We start from the raw sequence: 18,345 nt of genomic DNA on the forward strand, positions 1-18,345 counted from the left end.
ACTGGGTTTTTAAAAAACTTCACATGCTATTTTGTGTCGAAGCATGTTTCTGCCTGTAAGTGTGCTATAAAATATCAGATAGCATAATTGAATCGCCTGTTGTTTATAGCTACATAAAGACTACCATTCCTCCTTTTTATATTTTGAGCCTTGATGCTGGTAACATGTGTTTCTTCCTTATTGTGAAAGGGTGTTGGTTACAAGTGGTATCAGCAAAACCATATGCTTTTGAGCTCTGAGGTATTTATGTGGCCTTTCTGTGAAGAGTGCTTTGGAAATGGCGTCAGCCTAGTCAACTCTCTCTTATCTGTCAGCGTGTTTTGAGCCTTCTTTTGCCATTGGTCCAGGCCATTCCTGGATGCCAGCACTGAGGCTGGAGACTGGCAAGGCTGGGCATGAAATGGGGGGAGTGTGTGTATGTGTGTGAGCTTTCCTCTCTTTAGTCCAAATTCCAAAGCCAAATATAATTGATTTTTGGAATCAACGTGAAAAAACTGCCCATGCCTTTTCTCTCCTCCAGGACAAATAACAGAGAGTTGAGTGTAACTTGTTTCTGTATCAGCAGTTAATTTTTACTCCCATTTTTGCAAAGAAAAGACTTGTGAACCCAGACTTTGTGGGTTTGCCTAGCTTTATCCTAAGTGAGTAACAGAGTTCTTCCTTCTACCTCATGGGGTCATTCTCTGAGCCATTCCTACTATGAATCCCAGTGGCAATATTCGAGTGTTTCTGAATCTAAGTGCTTTTCTTTCTTCTCTCCTTGCCTGATCAGCTGGACGGCCAACCGCCATGTGATGTCAGCCTCCACCCGAAAGCCCTGCTGCAGATAGAGGAAGAGGTGGTTGCCGCTGATATAGATCTATAAACACATGTTGTAACATCCTTTCGCTCTGTTTTTTTAAAAAGAATAACACTTTTTCTGACCTCTTTAGATTACATCAGAGCATTACAGTCTTGGTAGAACCTGTATTTTTGTTGTTTATTTATAAGACGGTAATGATGTGTGGCAAAAAGTGCAGTATTTCCTTTTTGAATTCAGCATCATAAAAGCACAGGAAAAAACAAGAACTTCAAAAAAAATTTTTTTGAGGCTGATAATGATCAGATTGACTTTCTAGCGGTGTTTTGAAGAGGGTTATTTTATTGTGTTTTTTTTTTAAACTCTGAAACATTATTTGAAATAGTTAATATAAATATGTAATGGCATTTGCTTTGTTTATTATAAAATATACTAAATTAATGCAGAGCCATATGGAAAATTTTACTAAAATCCACTTCCAAATTTGCTTTGCATAGCCTTCTTTTCATTTATGTAATATTATGGTTAATTTTTTTTTTTTTTAGCTTATGTAACATTTTATTTGTTTGATGAGGGAGCTCTATTTTCTTCACCAGAATTGTTGCTAAGCAGTTCTCAGTAGAAAGCTGCTTCTTTTCATTCATGAAAATTATCATGGTTTGTATGCCAGAAGTTTTCTTCAGAAACTAGTGAGCCTTTCTGTACAACTGCATTTGTAAATAAAGCTTGATGCATTTAAGGAGTGTTTCCTTTTCTTTGTGTATCTGTGTTTGTCTGCCTTCCAAAACTTTTAATTGTGTTTCAGTGTGTGGCTTTTCTGATACTAAGTTTTATTTTTAGCATCTTTGTTGTTGCTGCTGATGGTAAGTCGCTTCAGTCCTGTCAGACTCTGTGCGACCCCATAGACGGCAGCTCACCATGCTCCCCTCTCCCTGGGATTCTCCAGGCAAGAACACTGGAGTGGGTTGTCATTTCCTTCTCTAATGCATGCATGCATGCTAAGTCACTTCAGTTGTGTCCGACTCTGTGCGACCCTATGGACAGCAGCCCTCCAGGCTCCTCTGTCCACAGGATTCTCCAGGCAAGAGTACTGGAGTGGTTTGCCATTTCCTTCTCCCTTTAGCATCTTTACTGAGGTTTAAATTGATATACAATAAAATGCACAAATGTAAGCTGTACAGTGACAAGTTTGACATGTGTATACCTGTGAAACGATGACTGTAATTGTGATATTGTTTTCCTGAAAAATTTTAACAAGAAACTTTGTTTTTGATGGAAAGTTGCTTTTGAATGCAATATGTTTTTATGGCAAGAGGTGAAGTGAATGATGAATTGTTGAATGATTCGCAATGAATCTTTACCTATTCTTTTGCTCCTTTGGTAATAAGAGGAGACTATAATTTTTGAACATATATAGGGCAAAAATATAGACTAATGTTTTAGAACTGTGGCATGAGAGTGCAAGAATATTGAACTTTAGCATGTGTCAAGCAAAAGTATAAACTTACTTGAATCCTTCATAGTGATGAAACTGGAGTTGATAATTCTAGGATATGAGAACTGTACTGAGATACGTTAGAAATATATAACTTCATGGAGGGGAAAGGTATGTACCCAAAGAATTCTAGTGCCTGATAGAAATGACCAGGGCTATGAGAGAAATCCAATGTGTAAGAATCCATGAGACATTTGCACTAAGGGAGTTGAAGCAGTTTTGCGGCAGAGTTGATATTTGAATTTAATTTTTAGAGTCGATATAATCTTTGCAGATAGAGCATGATGAAGGAACAAAATACTATTTCTCAGTTGGGGTCAAACTCCCAGAGAGTCTCCCTTACTTTGTCCAATCAAAACGATACTCACTTTGGCCTATTTTGCCAGAAGAATGAGGAGATCCTTGGATATACTATGTGGGATCATGTGTCCATAGAGTGGTAACAATCTGACATGAGAGATTGTGACTCAAAAACATAACAGGACCTAAAGAGAAGCAAAATAGTAACTGTGGGACCCGAAGCCTGGGCAGTGGAGAGACTGATATTGTAGAGAGAGGAGGTGTGTTCTGTTTTGGGCATACTGAAGTGCTGACATACAAGGAAAAGAAGGAGGTGACGGTAGTTTGCAGTAGGAGTTTGGGCTTAAATAGAAAGAAATGACGTCTGTTAAAGTTTGTTCATTTGCATGCTCAAATTGACTTAAATATAAGTCCATTTCTTCACCTGAGAGAAAGTCAAGAAGGTCAATTTACCCAGAAGTCTAATATCATCAAGACCCACCACCATTCACCTCAGGCTGTTTGGCCACACAATGCTGGCTGATCCTCAGGCTGCTTACTACCATCGTTGCAAGATGGCGGACGGGCTCCGCGCTTCTTTGTTCATGTTCACGGGAGGAGACGCTGACCCTTCATTGCTGTTAAGTGTATAGGGCAGCTTTTCCAGAAGCCATTAACAAAACCGCTTTCTTCTCATAGGCCAGGCTGGGGTTGTTTGCCCATTTTTAAACCAGGAGACCCCCTTAAAGTGAGAATCAATTTCCCAGTCATGGTATTGCTAACTAATGGGAGTTTGGTGGAGTAATGTTGGGGGTCAAACAACATTTCATGGTTAGTCTTTGTAAATTCTCTTAAAAATTGAGTGCTTGCATTGAGTGAGATGAGACCTTGTCTTTCAAAATTAAACTTTCAAAATTAAAAGTTTGTCAATCAGTGAGTTTCTTAACACTATCAGAACAAGGGGAAGGGATGAGAATATTTCCTTGGATGATACCCACCAAGGATCATGTGAGGGAGTACTCATATGAGGAAATTTAATCTCTTCAAACAAATATAAAATATCAGCTCATGGTGGTGATGAGGCAAAAAATTGGTAACCTGGATAATTTCTGAGTACTTCTGAATACTTTGTGAATACAAAGTGTGAAAAACAGACCCAGCCATCTTCTGATTTCTTATATAAAAATTCATGAAAGGGAATAGTGAGTTAAATGCTCATCTCATGATTGAATTTTAAACTTTAAGATGTGGATTTTATATACTGTAATCTCATGATATATTGTTTAATACATACAATTGACCCAGTCAGTCTCTTGGTGATTCTGTATAAAGCTTTTTAATATGTACACTGTAAAGATCCTCAAAGCTCATCCTGGAGAGTATTTTCCAATACCAATTTTATAGCACAATCCTGTGAAAGATTATCAAAACTCCTTGCTATTAAAATTAGACTGGAATAAAAGGAATTATTTAAAATTCAATAGGAGAGACCTATTAAAGTCAGGCAACGGGTGCAACAGTGCTAATTTCTAAGTTACACTCAGGTTTTAACATATATTTTTGTGTGCTGTTTGAATTACTTTAAAGTTTTTTTTTTTTTTTTTTTTTAAATAGCTAAAGTGCTTTATTAAATCTATGATGAATTCAGTGTCACAGACCTACATGGGAGGTACTGATCTGCCTGCTGCCATTTCAGGCTAAATAGAAAGTTTCTCTTACATGTGTCAGAAGCTTACTTGCCCTTTCAGCCTGTCCTGTGGCAGTAGGAAAATGGCCATCAAAGATGGCCAAGAGAACTCCTGGGTCAAACTTGCAAGTCCTGTGTGTTCTTAAATCCATTTCTACCTTCAAATTAGACTAGCTTCCTGGGATCTATTAATTGTAAGATGCTAGGTTTGTGTCAATTTCGAGTTCGGATGTATTATGAGGTATACAGTGTCCATGTTACCTTCATTCTGGATACTTTTAAGTTCTGGTGTTAGGAATATAGCTCACAGCTAAAGAGGAGGCCAATGAAAGTGCAGAGAGAAGCCAGGAAAGAGCCTTGCCCATGACTTGAGTTCACCTTTAACAGGCTTTTATCCAGTATTCACTAGGTGCCAGATTTACTAGAGACATGGTAGGTACCAAGTGTGGTATTTTCATACTGTTAAATAACTATGAAATCTGTTAAGGAAATTAGCATTTTTATAATTTAAATTATTTATGATTTTATAGTCCATAAACTGGCTTCCCTAGTGGCTCAGTTGGTAAAGAATCCGCCTGCAATGCAGGAGACCCAGGTTCAATCTCTGGGAAGGTCCTCTGGAGAACAAAATGACAACCTACTCCAGTATTCATGCCTGGAAAATCCCATGGACAGAGGAGCCTGGTGGGCTACAGTCCATGGGAAGTCCAAATTAATGTCTACTTAGAGTCCCATTCCATCTAAAGGCAAGAAAACCCAATTCTAGTCTCATCTGTTTCTTCTCTCTAGCTTTTTCAGATTTTGTTGTTGTTGTTGAGTTGCTAAGTTGTATCACTGAAGTCAAGAAGAAACAAGAAAGGAAAATAATTTGGGGTTAGGAATTTGCTACATAATGCAGGTGTCTTCATTGTATCTCAGTTTATAGCATTTGCAAAATTCTGTTTCAATGGTGAAATATGAAAAACTATGAGCCATTCATTAAAAATATTTTAGAAGGCTGATACTCAACAGTAAATTACTTATTTATTAAAAGTAATGATTTATGGTAAAAGTACATTTGCCCATTGATTGAATAGCTATTTTGGAATAAAGATTTCAGAATGTAGTTCCAAAGTCTCATATTATCATTATTACTGTACTATTTTTACTGCATCATTTATTGCACATTTTAGTCTCCAGCTGTAGTCAGAAGTTTCAAATGTGGTTCATTTTATGATAACAGGATCTTTTTTTCCAGCTGTATTGAGGTATAATTGACAAAACTGCCAGATGTTTAAAGTACACAGTGGAATGATTTGCTACAGACATTGTGAAAGGATTTCCCCCTTGGAGTCAATTAACACCTCCATCACCACACACATTTTTCCTTTTTCTTTCTTATTTTTCTTCTTTGGTGAGAACACTTAAGTTCTATTCTCTTAGCAGATTTCAACTATACAATACAGTGTTATCAATTAGTCACCATGATCTACGTTAGGTATGTTAGAGGAACCACTGACTGGAACCACCTGCCCTAGCCAGGCAGGATAGTAGCCTCTTGCCTGAGCTATCTTACAACAGGAGGTCCTGGTAAGCAGTGTGGAACTCACAGGCCACCACCAACCGGAAGTTTTCAGGAAAGGTCAAGAGGAGAGAGGAGACACAAATCCGTGTGTCCCACCAACCTCCCAGAATCATCCTCCCTGGCGTCCATCTTGGCTGACCGGTGCTCTTGCCACCAGGAAAGGCTCTGATAAAACCTAAGACTGTGAGCCACATGGCAGAGCAGCTCTCCTGGGTTCCTCACCCTTCTTCTCTCCTTCCTGGAGCCGCTTCCCAATAGTCTCTTCCTTTGTCAGCACGTGTGTCTCCTCGGACAATTCATTTCCAAGTGTTAGACAAGAGCCCACTCTCAGGCCCTGGAGGGGGTCCCCCTTCCTGCAACAGCTCATCAGGCCTTATTCTCTTATGACCGAAAGTTTATACCCTTTCAACAGTTCAGTATAGTCACTCATTTGTGTCCAACTCTTTGCAACCCCATGGACTGCAGCACTCCAGTCTTCCCTGTGTATCACAAACTCCCAGAGCTTACTCAAACTCCATGTCCACTGAGTCAGTGATGCCATCCAACCATCTCATCCTCTGTGGTTCCCTTCTCCTCCTGCCTTCAGTCTTTCCCAGCATCAGGGTCTTTTCCAATGAGTTGGTTCTTCTCATCAAAGTATTGGAGTTTCAGCTTCAGCATCAGTCATTGCTTCCAATGAATATTCAGGACTGATTTCCTTTAGGATTGACTGGTTTGATCTCCTTGCAGTCCAGGGAACTCTCAAGAGTCTTCTCCAACACCTACCTCTCCCTATTTCCTTCACCCTGAGCCTCTGTGCAACCACTATTCAACTCTCTAAAGCAAGATCTTTACTAAAGTAAAGCAATATTTTGTAATGAGAAAGGGAGTGACCATGAAATATTTTTTTGCTACACTTGATGGCAAAAATGTTTGATGGCTTTGTTTTCATTACTTTGTTTGGCAGTAGTTGAAGATATTCTGCATTTTTTCCTTTGCAGAATAAGAAGTTCCAAATTTGTTGACCTTTTCTCTAAGTGACTGCCTGTCTTTTTCCTAGTAGATATTTAAAATACAAAAACAAGCTTAATAATCTTGTACAGTACAGGTGATAATGTAAAAGCAAATAAAATATGTAACTCCTTTTGAAAGAAACATATGCCATGAGAGAATATTTTGCAAATGAATGTTTAAAAAGTTTCCATTGTTACATGGCTTTGTTGCAAAATCTAAATATCACATACACAACAATTCTCATTAGAAACTAAAAGCTTTAACAATATTTTCAAATAATATACTTCAAGCAGAATTTGAACCAGTTTGTTTCAACATCCGACTCTTTGCGATACCATGAATCGCAGCATGCCAGGCCTCCTTGTCCATCACCAACTCCCGGAGTTTACCCAAACTCCTGTCCATTGAGTCGGTGATGCCATTCCAGCCATCTCATCCTCTGTCATCCTGTTCTCCTCCTGCCCCCAGTCCCTCCCAGCATCAGGGTCTTTTCCAAAGAGTCAACTCTCTGCATGAGGTGGCCAAAGTACTGGAGTTTCAGCTTCAGCATCAGTCCTTCCAATGAACACCCAGGACTGATCTTTAGGATGGACTGGTTGGATCTCCTTGCAGTCCAAGGGACTCTCCAAGAGTCTTCTCCAACACCACAGTTCAAGGCATCAATTCTTCAGTGCTCAGCTTTCTTCACAGTCCAACTCTCACATCCATACATGACCACTGGAAAAACCATAGCCTTGACTAGATGGACCTTTATTGGCAAAGCTGTGAAAAGAAGAGAAGCAAAAAGCAAAGGAGAAAAGGAAAGATATTCCCATTTGAATGCAGAGCTCCAAAGAATAGCAAGAAGAGATAAGAAAGCCTTCCTCAGCGATCAATGCAAATAGAGGAAAACAACAGAATGGGTAAGACTAGAGATCTCTTCAAGAAAATTAGAGACACCAAGGGAACATTTCATGCAAAGATGGGTTCGATAAAGGACAGAAATGGCATGGACCAGTTTGTTTAAATATACACAAAAGGCAGAGTCAGTGAGTGACAGTAGTGTGATGGGAATTAGCTCGTCTTTAACAAATTTCTTCCTAAATGGGAGATGCATTGAGCAATGAGTAGTTGCTTAGTAAATTGCTAAGTATGACTTTGTAATCCAGCCAAGGACACACTCCTTTCACTTGTCTGTTTGTGCCAGCTATCAAACCAAGGATGCCCGTACAATAGTCCACAACCAAATCTTCCAACCTTTTTTATCACCAACCGAGATATTTTATAAAATCAGAATAGTCATATTGTGTTCACAAAATATCTAGGAAAATAAACATGTTGAGGGAGGAAAGGCTTTTGTTAAATAGCAATAAGCAATAGTTTAAATACTGTTTTTATAGTTACTTTTTTTACCTTCTGTTTTTAGCACATTTTAATGTATAAATCATATTGCAGTGCTCATAAAGGATTTATATATAAATATTAATATTGGGAGCAATGTGCTTTGCTTTTAATTTTTCTTCTACACTGAGGTGGTGTTTTGTTTTAAAGTTGGGATTAAAGGTGTTTATAGTTATGGCAACTAAAACCAAAAAATAAAGTGAATTGATGAATGAGTTTCAGATCAGAATTTGACCTTAGATCTTGTTCTGTTTGGGATTTTCCCATCTTAAATCTTTTTAATGTATTTTTAAAATTAGTCTAGGTGAAAGGAATTGCACTAAACACATTCACATTTGTTGGAGAATTGGAGCAATAGTCACAGGAATTACTCTATTGTTTGATTATGATACACCTGGGGTAGAAACTTGAACTTTCAGAGACACAAATCTCCATGTGAAAAGCCTTTAGTGACCAAATAAAGCAATAGGTCTTATCCTGAATTTTGCAGTTTTCCATTAATAGCTGTATTTGTCCCCCAACTCCTTGATGGATGGATCCAAAATTTCTAAATATTTTGTATCACCTTCATGGCAATTAGCATTTAGGATGAGGGCAGGATGACGTGATGCTTAGGACAACAGGGCTCCGCAGCAGGGTCTGTGGCTCCCTGCCCACTAGACCTGTAACCTTGAGTGACTTAACTTCCCCTCTCCGCGCCTCACTTAAGTGCAAAACAAAAATAACAAGGGAGTTGCTAATAGCCTATATTTCAGCATTTTCTTGTGACCAAGAACAGCCTCAAGTCAATTCATGTGAAGCTCTTAGAACAGTGGTTGGCAAAAAAGAAAGTGCATGTTAACTACTCAGCTGAAGGGCAAACAGTGTTAGAAGAATACATTATCTCATAAAAACTTTATTTCAGCTTTTGAGTTGATACAGTGTTGACACGATTTTTAAAAATCAACAATAAATAATAGAGCAGCTATGTTCCTAATTCCCCATTTCTTTGCAAGGGTTTACTCGCAATGTTCCTTTTATGTATTTCTAACGCGAGGTGGCAGTGTTGGCACGAGGAGGAAAAACAACTTTTTCCCCTCCCTTTCCCTATCCTGTCTGATAACTTTCTGGTTAGTTTTTGAATCACTGATCTGATTAAAAATCACTGTATTTTTAGTCTGGACACAGCCCAGCGCTGAGTCCTACAGGAGAGAGGCTGAAGGATTAACAGGAAATTTAAATGCTCCTTGCTTCATAAGGAGCAAAGCCTGGCGGATGCAACGTGGAGAAGTGAGGTCCTTGTCTCTCTTTATGGTGGTTACACCTGATTTTAGGGCTTTTTTTCTGTGTGGGAATAGACCTAGGAACGCTTCAGCCCACTGAGCAGCGGCCTGGAGGCTGGCCCAGAGCGCACTGCCAGCTTGGAGAGGCTGCCCTGTTTTAGGAATTTCCAGGTTTCCTCAGCTAATGAGCCATCTACACTCTGCGCGGGTGGATGTTGCTGCAGCCATAATGGACTTTCTCTGTGGGAGAGGCAAGGGATTGCCAGGACATCCAGGCCTTAATTTTAAAAACGACCAGGTTTTTTAATACATTTTTTTTTTTTCTTCACTGTTTTAAGATTTTTCACCTGGAGCTTCTCTGAGAAGGGTGAAGGTTGACTATCCCATGTTAAAATGAAAACATGCAGCAGACAGAACTGGCCAAAAGCATGGGGCCCACGGAAGGATGAAGAGGACTCCTACTCCTTTGGATTGGATTTCCCCCAGGGTTAATGGAACCCAAATCATTCCCATCAGGCAGATGCAGTCTTCATTGAATTTGGGCACATGGCTCATTATTTTTGTCTACACCCACATACACAGATTTTTATTCATTCAACTAACAAGTATGTCTTGACTGAAAAACAATATACAACCTAAAAGTTGAGAGTTATGTTTTATTTGGTGGACAAAATTGAGGACTTAGCCCTAGAAGGCAGCCTCTCAGATAGTTTTGAGGGATTTCTCTGAAGAGGTAAGGGAGGAGGCAGGATATATCGAACTTTGTGACAAAGACCAGGTAGTTAGAACATGAGACTGTGAATTCCCTGGTTGCCTAGTGGTTAGGGTTCTGAGCTTTATCGTGGCCTGGGTTCAATCCTTGGCCAGGGAACTGAGATCTGCGATGTGGCAAAAAAACAAGAACATTAATTAAAGGAAAGCCAAACATCTCAAGGAGTTTAGCACTTTTCTCTGTATGGGAAGATGTGAGTCTGGGCTCATTGAGACCGTTCCTTTGATATGCCCCTGATCTATATAGGGCCCATATCCTGCTTTTCTCCTTCTCGAATCCCCTGAAGGTACACAGCTGGGGGTGACTGCAGTGGCTGAAGGCTTGATGACTGAAGCATCCTTTATTTACTGATATGGCAGGCAGCGCTTTTCATTCACAGCATTGATATCAGCAAGGCAGATAAAGCAGTGAATGAAGCACGTAAGTCACCCCTCTACGGTGCTTATGCTGTGGTACACAAACATGGCAGGTGGTAAGTGCTGTGAAATTATGGTGCAAAGGGCTAGAGAGAGGTGGGAAGTGAAGGGATTCTATTTCAGAGAGGGTGGCCAGGAAGGGAGTCCTGAATGTGGTGATGTCTGAGGAGACACCTGAATTACCATGGCTTGTTCCTGTCTCCCCTGTGGAACTCTATACCAAGGTCACAGGATAAAAATCTCTGGAACTGACCAGGCCCCATAGCAACTGTTGCATGAGCCTAAACCAGCCAGTTCCCTGGCCCCATATTCTGAAAAATACCCACCTTACTATCTACCCTATAGCATCCTATTGCCACCATTCCAGTAGGAATTTTCTCTGTCTTGAGGCTACAAAAATTGGCTGCAAGCCGGCTTAAGAGTTTGACTCTCCCTTGAGCCGGCCTGCGGTTCTAACAATGTCTCCCACTAATAAACTTTATTTTCCTCTCATTCTGTCTCATGACTGGAAATTCTTTTCCAACCCATGCAGGACCATGACATCCCCCAAATTCATCTGTTAAATCCTAACACCCAATGTGATGATACCTGGAGATGGGACCTGTAGGAGATAATTAGGTCACGAGAGTGGAGCCCCTGTGAGTGACATCAGTGCCCTTATAAAGGAGACTCCATAGATCTCCTGCCTTCTCTACCATGTGAGGACCAGGGAGCGAGTCCTCCCCAGACACCAAATCCACTGGTGCCTTGATCTTGGAACCCCCACTTCCAGAACTATGAGCAATACACTTCTGTTGTTTAGAGGCACCAGCCTGTTATTCTGATACAGCAGCTTGAGCAGTAAGACATGAATGAAGTGAGGGAGTGAGACAGGCAACTTCCTAGGATAAGACTATTCCAGAGGGAAGGATATGTAAATGCTCTGAGGAAACTGAGTCAGAAGGCATTGAGGTCTTCAGGGGCAGATGCGGATTGATAGGGTCTTATGAACATCAGTCACATGCTCACTGACCTAATGGACATGAGTTTGAACAAACTCCAGGAGGCAGTGGACAGGAAAACCTGGAGTGCTGCAGTCCATGGGGTCGCAAAGAGTTGGACATGACTAATCAACTGAACAACAAGAGAGAATGCAAAATGATACAAAATTGAATACGTAAATAAAAATCCCAAGAAACTGAAATTATAAAAGCTGATAAACTGTGCAAGCGTCAAAGTCCAATAGAGACGTTATACTCATGAACTGCCCCACATATCTATGACATAATTATTTTTTCCTATAGTTTTGGCTACATACACTTTGATCACTTCTTCATATGACTGGGATGGTGTAATACATTTTGATGGAGATAATAGATTTGGTCTTTAACATGGTTGAGTAAAATCTTATTGATGGTTTGTAAATTTCTTTCTGCTTCATGTTTCTTTTTGGTTATGCCAGGTAAATTTCAAAGATTCTCAAAATTGAAAAATCCCTGAAATTTCTTTGAAATATGAGCTGTAAGATTTGGAAGAACTTTCCACAGAAAAAAATCTGGATTTGTTCATTTCCAGCCTCGTTTTTTCCCCCTACTACTGTATATTCTAAAATGGGGGCTGTGGAACCACAATCATATCTCGTTTGACTTTTGGGGTAAGTCAGGAGGGAGGGGGTGGGCATTTCCTGGAAGCCCTTCCTGAATAAGGACAGCTGCAACACACAGAAGTCACCACAAGTCACGGGGGTGCAGCTCACACAAATTACAAGTCCTTGAGTCTACCTCCCCTTAGTCAGACCCCAAAATGCCATGACTATGCCACTGCCTTCTGACCAGAGGGGAGATGTATCAGAGGGAAAATAGGACCAGAAAGAGACAGAGGTCTTAACTGATTGTGGTTAAACTGGTTTTCTTCTGCAAGCTTTATAAATCTTATGACTATGTTGACACATTACTATACAAGTAAGGGTCACAAAGAGTGAGACATGCCTGAGCACCTGCCCTGGGTTCCTGAGACTTAAGCTTTGAAAACTCCATGGAAAACCCAGCTCTTCTAGAATGGAATATGTTTCTTCCCTCCCCTTAGGTCACTGAAAGGAAAGGAGGTCCAGCAGTGTGAGATTTGTTTGGGAGAATAACTTAATATAACCACGTTCCAAAACATACCCGATTGGCCATGGCAGACAGATATTCTGTCTTGCGCAGTTGTATGTCAAAAACAGGGATGACACGAGTCCATGGGGTGAACACGGCCGTTTTGGGGACGGCGACTCTAATGGATGTATGGTGGAAGGTGAAGGGGAGTGGGATTAGGTAAGTTAAGTGAGGTTACTAGGCATTTTAATTTCAAAGTATTTTTAAAAATACGTAAATTCCATTTATAAAGTATGTGGATCGTATGTGAATTTTTAGGCTAAAACAAGCTTTCAGAAGAGCTTCTCCCTTGCAGTGGCCTGCTATGGGGACACCATCACAGCCTTTGCACAGTTAGGGCTTCCTCCATAGGAAATTGAGGTAAGTCTATTCTGTCTAAAGTTTCTATCCTGTAGTAGGCGAGGGCTTGTGATCCCTTGTCTGGGTTTTCCAGGTGGTTCAGTGGTAAAGAATCCTTCTGCCAATGCAGGAGATGCAGGAGACTCCGTTTCAATCTCTGGGTCAGGAAGATCCCCTGGAGGAGGACATGGCAACCCATTCCAGTATTCTTGTCTGGAAAATCCCACTGACAAAGGAGCCTGGTGGGCTACAGTCCATGGGGTCACAAAGAATCAGACGTATCAACTGAGCTCACATGATCCCTTGTCTACCAGGGTGGACCCTCCTAACAACATTGGAGGTGCTGGTTTGCAGCTTTGATTATTCACATGATCCATTAGTATGCATAAGCAATGAAGCTCAGAGGTTAAGTGTGCAGATTTTGGGTGCCAAAAGTCAGGCAGTGGTTATGAGCATCGGCTGAATGAATTTCGGGCATTAGCCAATGCTTGGCACAAAGCCGTGCGGGGCATGTCAGTTGCTAACTGGTTTCTCTGGGAGATTCCTGCTCAGGCTCTCCCCTTAGCATCATCAGTCCTCCCTGATTGGGACAGTCATCGGCATTTATGGTGGCACTTCTGCACATGTCAGAAGGCATCACTAATCAGGATGGGACCTGCCACCAGGCCTCATGAGGGCTGTGGTCTAGCCTGGTCATATTTTCAAAAAATTATCTTACAGCAGAAACTTTCTCCTTAGAATAAAATCTTGTAAAATGCATCTGTTTAGGTTGAACCAGAGATGGGGGTGCCTAGAAGCCCAGCTGAAAGTGAAAGTCACTCAGTCATGTCCGATTCCATTTCCTTCTCCAGGGGATCTTCCTGACCCAGGGATTGAACCCAGATCTCCTGCATTGCAGGTGGATTCTTTACCATCTGAGCCACTAAAGAAGACCAGCTATTTGCCCTCTATTACTATCCTTCTCTTTTACAGCTCTGGGACCCCTCCAAAATCTTATCATTCCATAGAACACAGTTTTGCAGACCCTAAAGATCCACAAATTTCAAAGAAAAGGCAGATTTTTAAAATAAATGCAGCCATAACTCCTTATCATGTTACTGGGGCCACGCTTACAGAAATCCATAGTTGTAATCTCGTGTGTCAACCAAGTTTCTAGCCAAACTATGGAGTAGACTGACTTGACTTCCTTCTCTGGTTCCTGCTCTTTGTATTTTACGGCATAAGAGGGATAATGACAGGAAGAAAATTGAGGGTTAGCTGTTTTCATTTTAGATTCAACTAGCATTTATTGAACATCTAGACATCATGCCATGAACTCTCATTATTAACCTGTAAAGTGAGTATCTTTCAGATGAATAAAGTGAGTTCAGAGAGGTTAAGTCCCTTGCTCACCTCAGAACCATAATGATTTAGAAACATATCTTAAAATGATGTAGATGTTATACCCACCTTCTAGTGTGATGTGAAAATGATAACAATTTGCATTTATGGGAAGCTCTATTATGTGTGAAATATTAATACTTTGACCTTTGAAAATTCTGGCATGTGGCACCCAAATATAGACACCCCCCTCCCCAACATTTGGTCTCAAACTAGGCTTAGATTAGTTTAAGATTGAAACCACACAACTCAGATTGGGACTTAAGCCACGGGCCAGGACTCAGACCCAGCCAAAACTCAGACTGAGCCTTGGCCTCACTGTCTTTTAATTAAAATCCTCCACCTGGTGTCAAGACTTACTGAAGCTCAGGTTCTTCACGTCTCAGCACAGAAGGAATTCAGTGAGAGGCACAGTGATAGTCAAGAAGTAGATTTATTGAGGGAGATGTACATTCCATAAACAGAATGCAGTCCGAATCAAAAGGTAAGAAAGCGGCTTCAAAACGGGGCAGTTAGTTTTTTTGGGCTGGTTAATTTCATGAGCTAATGAATGGGAGGATTATTCCAACTATTTTGAAGTAGGGATGGGGATTTCCTGGACTTGGACAACTGCCCAGTTTGGGGCCTTTTATGGTTGGCCTCTGAACTGTTGTGGCGCCCGAAGTTGCGTCATTTAGCATATGCTAATGTAGTCCAGTGAGCACATAATGATACTCAAAGTCTCCTGCAAGTTGAATCTTCTGCCATCTCGGACCTAGCTGATTCCAACCAGTTTATGTCATGTCCTCAACCACTATGTTACTTTTTAAAGGTTGTGCCCTCCCGTTTCAAGATGCAAGATGACCCAGTCTGGATTCCAACCAGTTCATCTGGTTGTGAACCTTCTCTCTCTCAGCCCACTATCACCCAAGTGAGAGGGCTTTCATCTCTTCTATCCTGCCCTGACCAGTTTACTCATAGAAAGTGTTTTTGGTGATTTCTAAATCAGTATTTTCTTAATATGGATTGACTTGGCTCCTTCTACCTCTGGGAGTTTGAGTCCCATCGAAGCATCCTAGACTTATTTTTTTTTCCAACTACCATTGTGATGAAGTCTATGGGAGGTTAGCTAGGTGGCCAAGGGCCTGGCCACTTAAACCCCTTCATTGTTGTTCAGTTGCTCAGCCCTGTCTGACTCTCTGTGACCCCATGGACTGCAGCACTCCAAGCTTCCCTGTCCATCACAAACTCCTGGAGCTTGCTCAAACTCATGTCCATTATTCAGCGATGCTATCCAACCATCACATTTTCTGTCATCCCCTTCTCCTGCTGCCTTCAATCTTTACCAGCATCAGGGTCTTTTCCAATGAGTTGGCTCTTTGCACCAGGAGGCCAAGAACAGGAGCTTCAGCATCAGTCCTTACAATGAATATTCAGGGTTGATTTCCTTTCATCTTGACTGGGTTGTCTCCTTGCTATCCAAGGGATTCTCAAGAGTCTTTTCTAACTCCACAGTTCAAAAGCATCAATTCTTCAGTGCTCAACATTCTTTATGGTACAATTCTCACATCCGTACATGACTACTGGAAAACCTGTAGCTTTGACTTTATGGACCTTTGTTGACAAAGTAACATCTCAGCTTTTTAATATGCTGTCTAGGTTTGTCATAGCTTTTCTTTCAAGGAGCAAGTGTCTTTTAATTTCATGGCTGCAGTCACCATTAGCAGTGATTTTGGAGCCCCCCAAAGTAAAGTCTGTCACTGTTTCCACTGTTTCCTTATCTATTTGCTATGAAGTGATGGGACCAGATGCTATGATCTTAGTTTTCTGAATGTTTAGTTTTAAGCCAATTTTTTCACTGTCCTCTTTCACTTTCATCAAGGGGCTCTTTAGTTCTTCTTCACTTTCTGCCATAAGGGTGGTGTCATCTGCATATTTGAGGTTATTGATATTTCTCCCGGCAGTCTCGATTCCAGTTTGAGCTTCACGCAGCCCAACATTTGGCATGATGTACTCTGCATATAGGGCTTCCTTGGTGGCTCAGATGGTAAAAGAATCCACCTGCAATGTGGGAGACTTGGGTTTGATCTCTGGGTGGAAGATCCCCTGGAGGAGGGCATGGCAACCCACTCTGGTAGGCTCTTGCCTGGAGAATCCCCATGGACAGAGGAGCCTGGGGGGCTACAATCCAAGGGGTCACAAAGAGTTGGACATGACTGAGAGACTAATCACACACATGCTCTATATATACATTAAATAAGCAGGGTGACGATATACAGCCTTGACGTACTCCTTTCCCAATTTGGAACCAGTCTCTTCCATGTCCAGCTCTAACTGTTGCTTCTTGACCTGCATACAGGTTTCTCAGGAGGCAGGTAAGGTGGTCTGGTATTCCCATTGCTTTCAGAATTTTCCACAGTTTGTTGTAATCCACACAGTCAAAGGCTTTAACATAGTCAGTCAAGCAGAAGTAGATGTTTTTTTCTGTAATTCTCTTGCTTTTTCTATGATCCAATAGATGTTGGTAATTTGCTCTCTGGTTCCTCTGCCTTTTCTAAATTCAGCTTGTATATCTGGAAGCTCTCTGTTCACATACTGTTGAAGGCTAGCTTGAAGGATTTTGAGCATTACCCTGCTAGCATGTGAAATGGGTACAATTGTGTGGTAGTTTGAACATTCTTTGGCACTGCCCTTCTTTGGGATTGGAATGAAAACTGACCTTTTCCAGTCCTGTGGTCACTGCTGAGCTTTCCAAATTTGCTGGCATATTGAGTGCAGCACTTTCACAGCATCATCTTTTAGAGTTTGAAATAGTTCAGCTGGAATTCCATCCCCTCCACTAGTTTTGACTTGCCTGTGAGCATTTGAGGGTCTCTGGTGGATGCTTGGGTTGACAGTGGCCTCCTGCAGGGTCAGTGACACTGAATACAACAGTCCTGGGAAGTGCAGCATGCTGGAATAAGCCGTTTGGAGGTTGCCATTACCCATACCATAGTTTGGCCTGAAGCCAAACTACAGGGAGGGAACACAGCCCTACCCATCAGCAGAAAATTGTATTAAAGATTTACTGAACATGGCCTTTCCCACCAGAGCAAGACCCAGTTTTCCTCACAGCCAGTCCCTCCCATCAGGAAGCTTCCACAAGACTCTTATCCTCACCCATCAGAGGGCAGACAGAATGAAAACCACAATCACAGAAAACTAACCAAATTGATCACATGGACCACAGCCTTGTCTAACTCAGTGAAACTATGAGCCATGCCATGTAGGGCCACCCAAGATGGACGGGTCATGGTGGAGAGTTCTGACAAAACGTGGTCCACTGGAGAAGGGAATGGCAAACCATTTCAGCATTCTTGCCTTGAAAACCCCATGAACAGTATGAAAAGGCAAAACCCCTTCATTACCAGAGGAAAATAGCCTTTATATCTTAAGAGAGGTGGAACACAGAGAGACCAGTGTTTTGTATTCATTAAATATCCAGTTTAAACTACTTTCCCTCCAGGGCTTCCCTGGTGGTTCAGATGGTAAAGCATCTGCCTGTAATGCGGGAGACCAGGGTTTGATCCCTGGGTCAGGAAGATCCCCTGGAGAAGGAAATGACAATCCACTCCAGTAATCTTGCCAGGAAAATCCCATGGACGGAGGAGCCTAGTAGGCTAAATCCTTGGGGTTGCAAAGAGTTTGGCACGACTGAGTGACTTCACTTTAAATTTCCCTCAGCCCTCTCCAGCCCTGTAGTGGATAGAAAAATACAAGGAGAAGAGTGATGAGGCCTGGATTCCAATTCTGCCTTTTAATAGGTATCTTGGGGAGATCGCTTTATCTCTCCAGCCTCAGATTTCTAGATAAAAATAAAATGAACTCT

General features: G+C 41.4%; 1 protein-coding gene across 5 annotated transcripts in view; it reads left to right on the forward strand.

The window, feature by feature from the left end:
• LMO7 (LIM domain 7) overlaps positions 1-1,538 on the forward strand; it is a 213,336-nt gene extending 211,798 nt beyond the window's left edge. For all 5 annotated transcript variants that reach the window (XM_065902117.1, XM_065902118.1, XM_065902119.1 and 2 more), the window contains one exon: positions 773-1,538. In XM_065902117.1, coding sequence (XP_065758189.1) covers positions 773-795 — 23 coding nt within the window. In that variant the 3' untranslated portion in view covers positions 796-1,538. The remainder of the gene's footprint in view (positions 1-772) is intronic.
• Positions 1,539-18,345: the final 16,807 nt, after the last annotated feature.

The sequence above is a fragment of the Muntiacus reevesi genome, chromosome 11 (assembly GCF_963930625.1).
Source record: "Muntiacus reevesi chromosome 11, mMunRee1.1, whole genome shotgun sequence".
Lineage (NCBI taxonomy): Eukaryota > Metazoa > Chordata > Mammalia > Artiodactyla > Cervidae > Muntiacus > Muntiacus reevesi.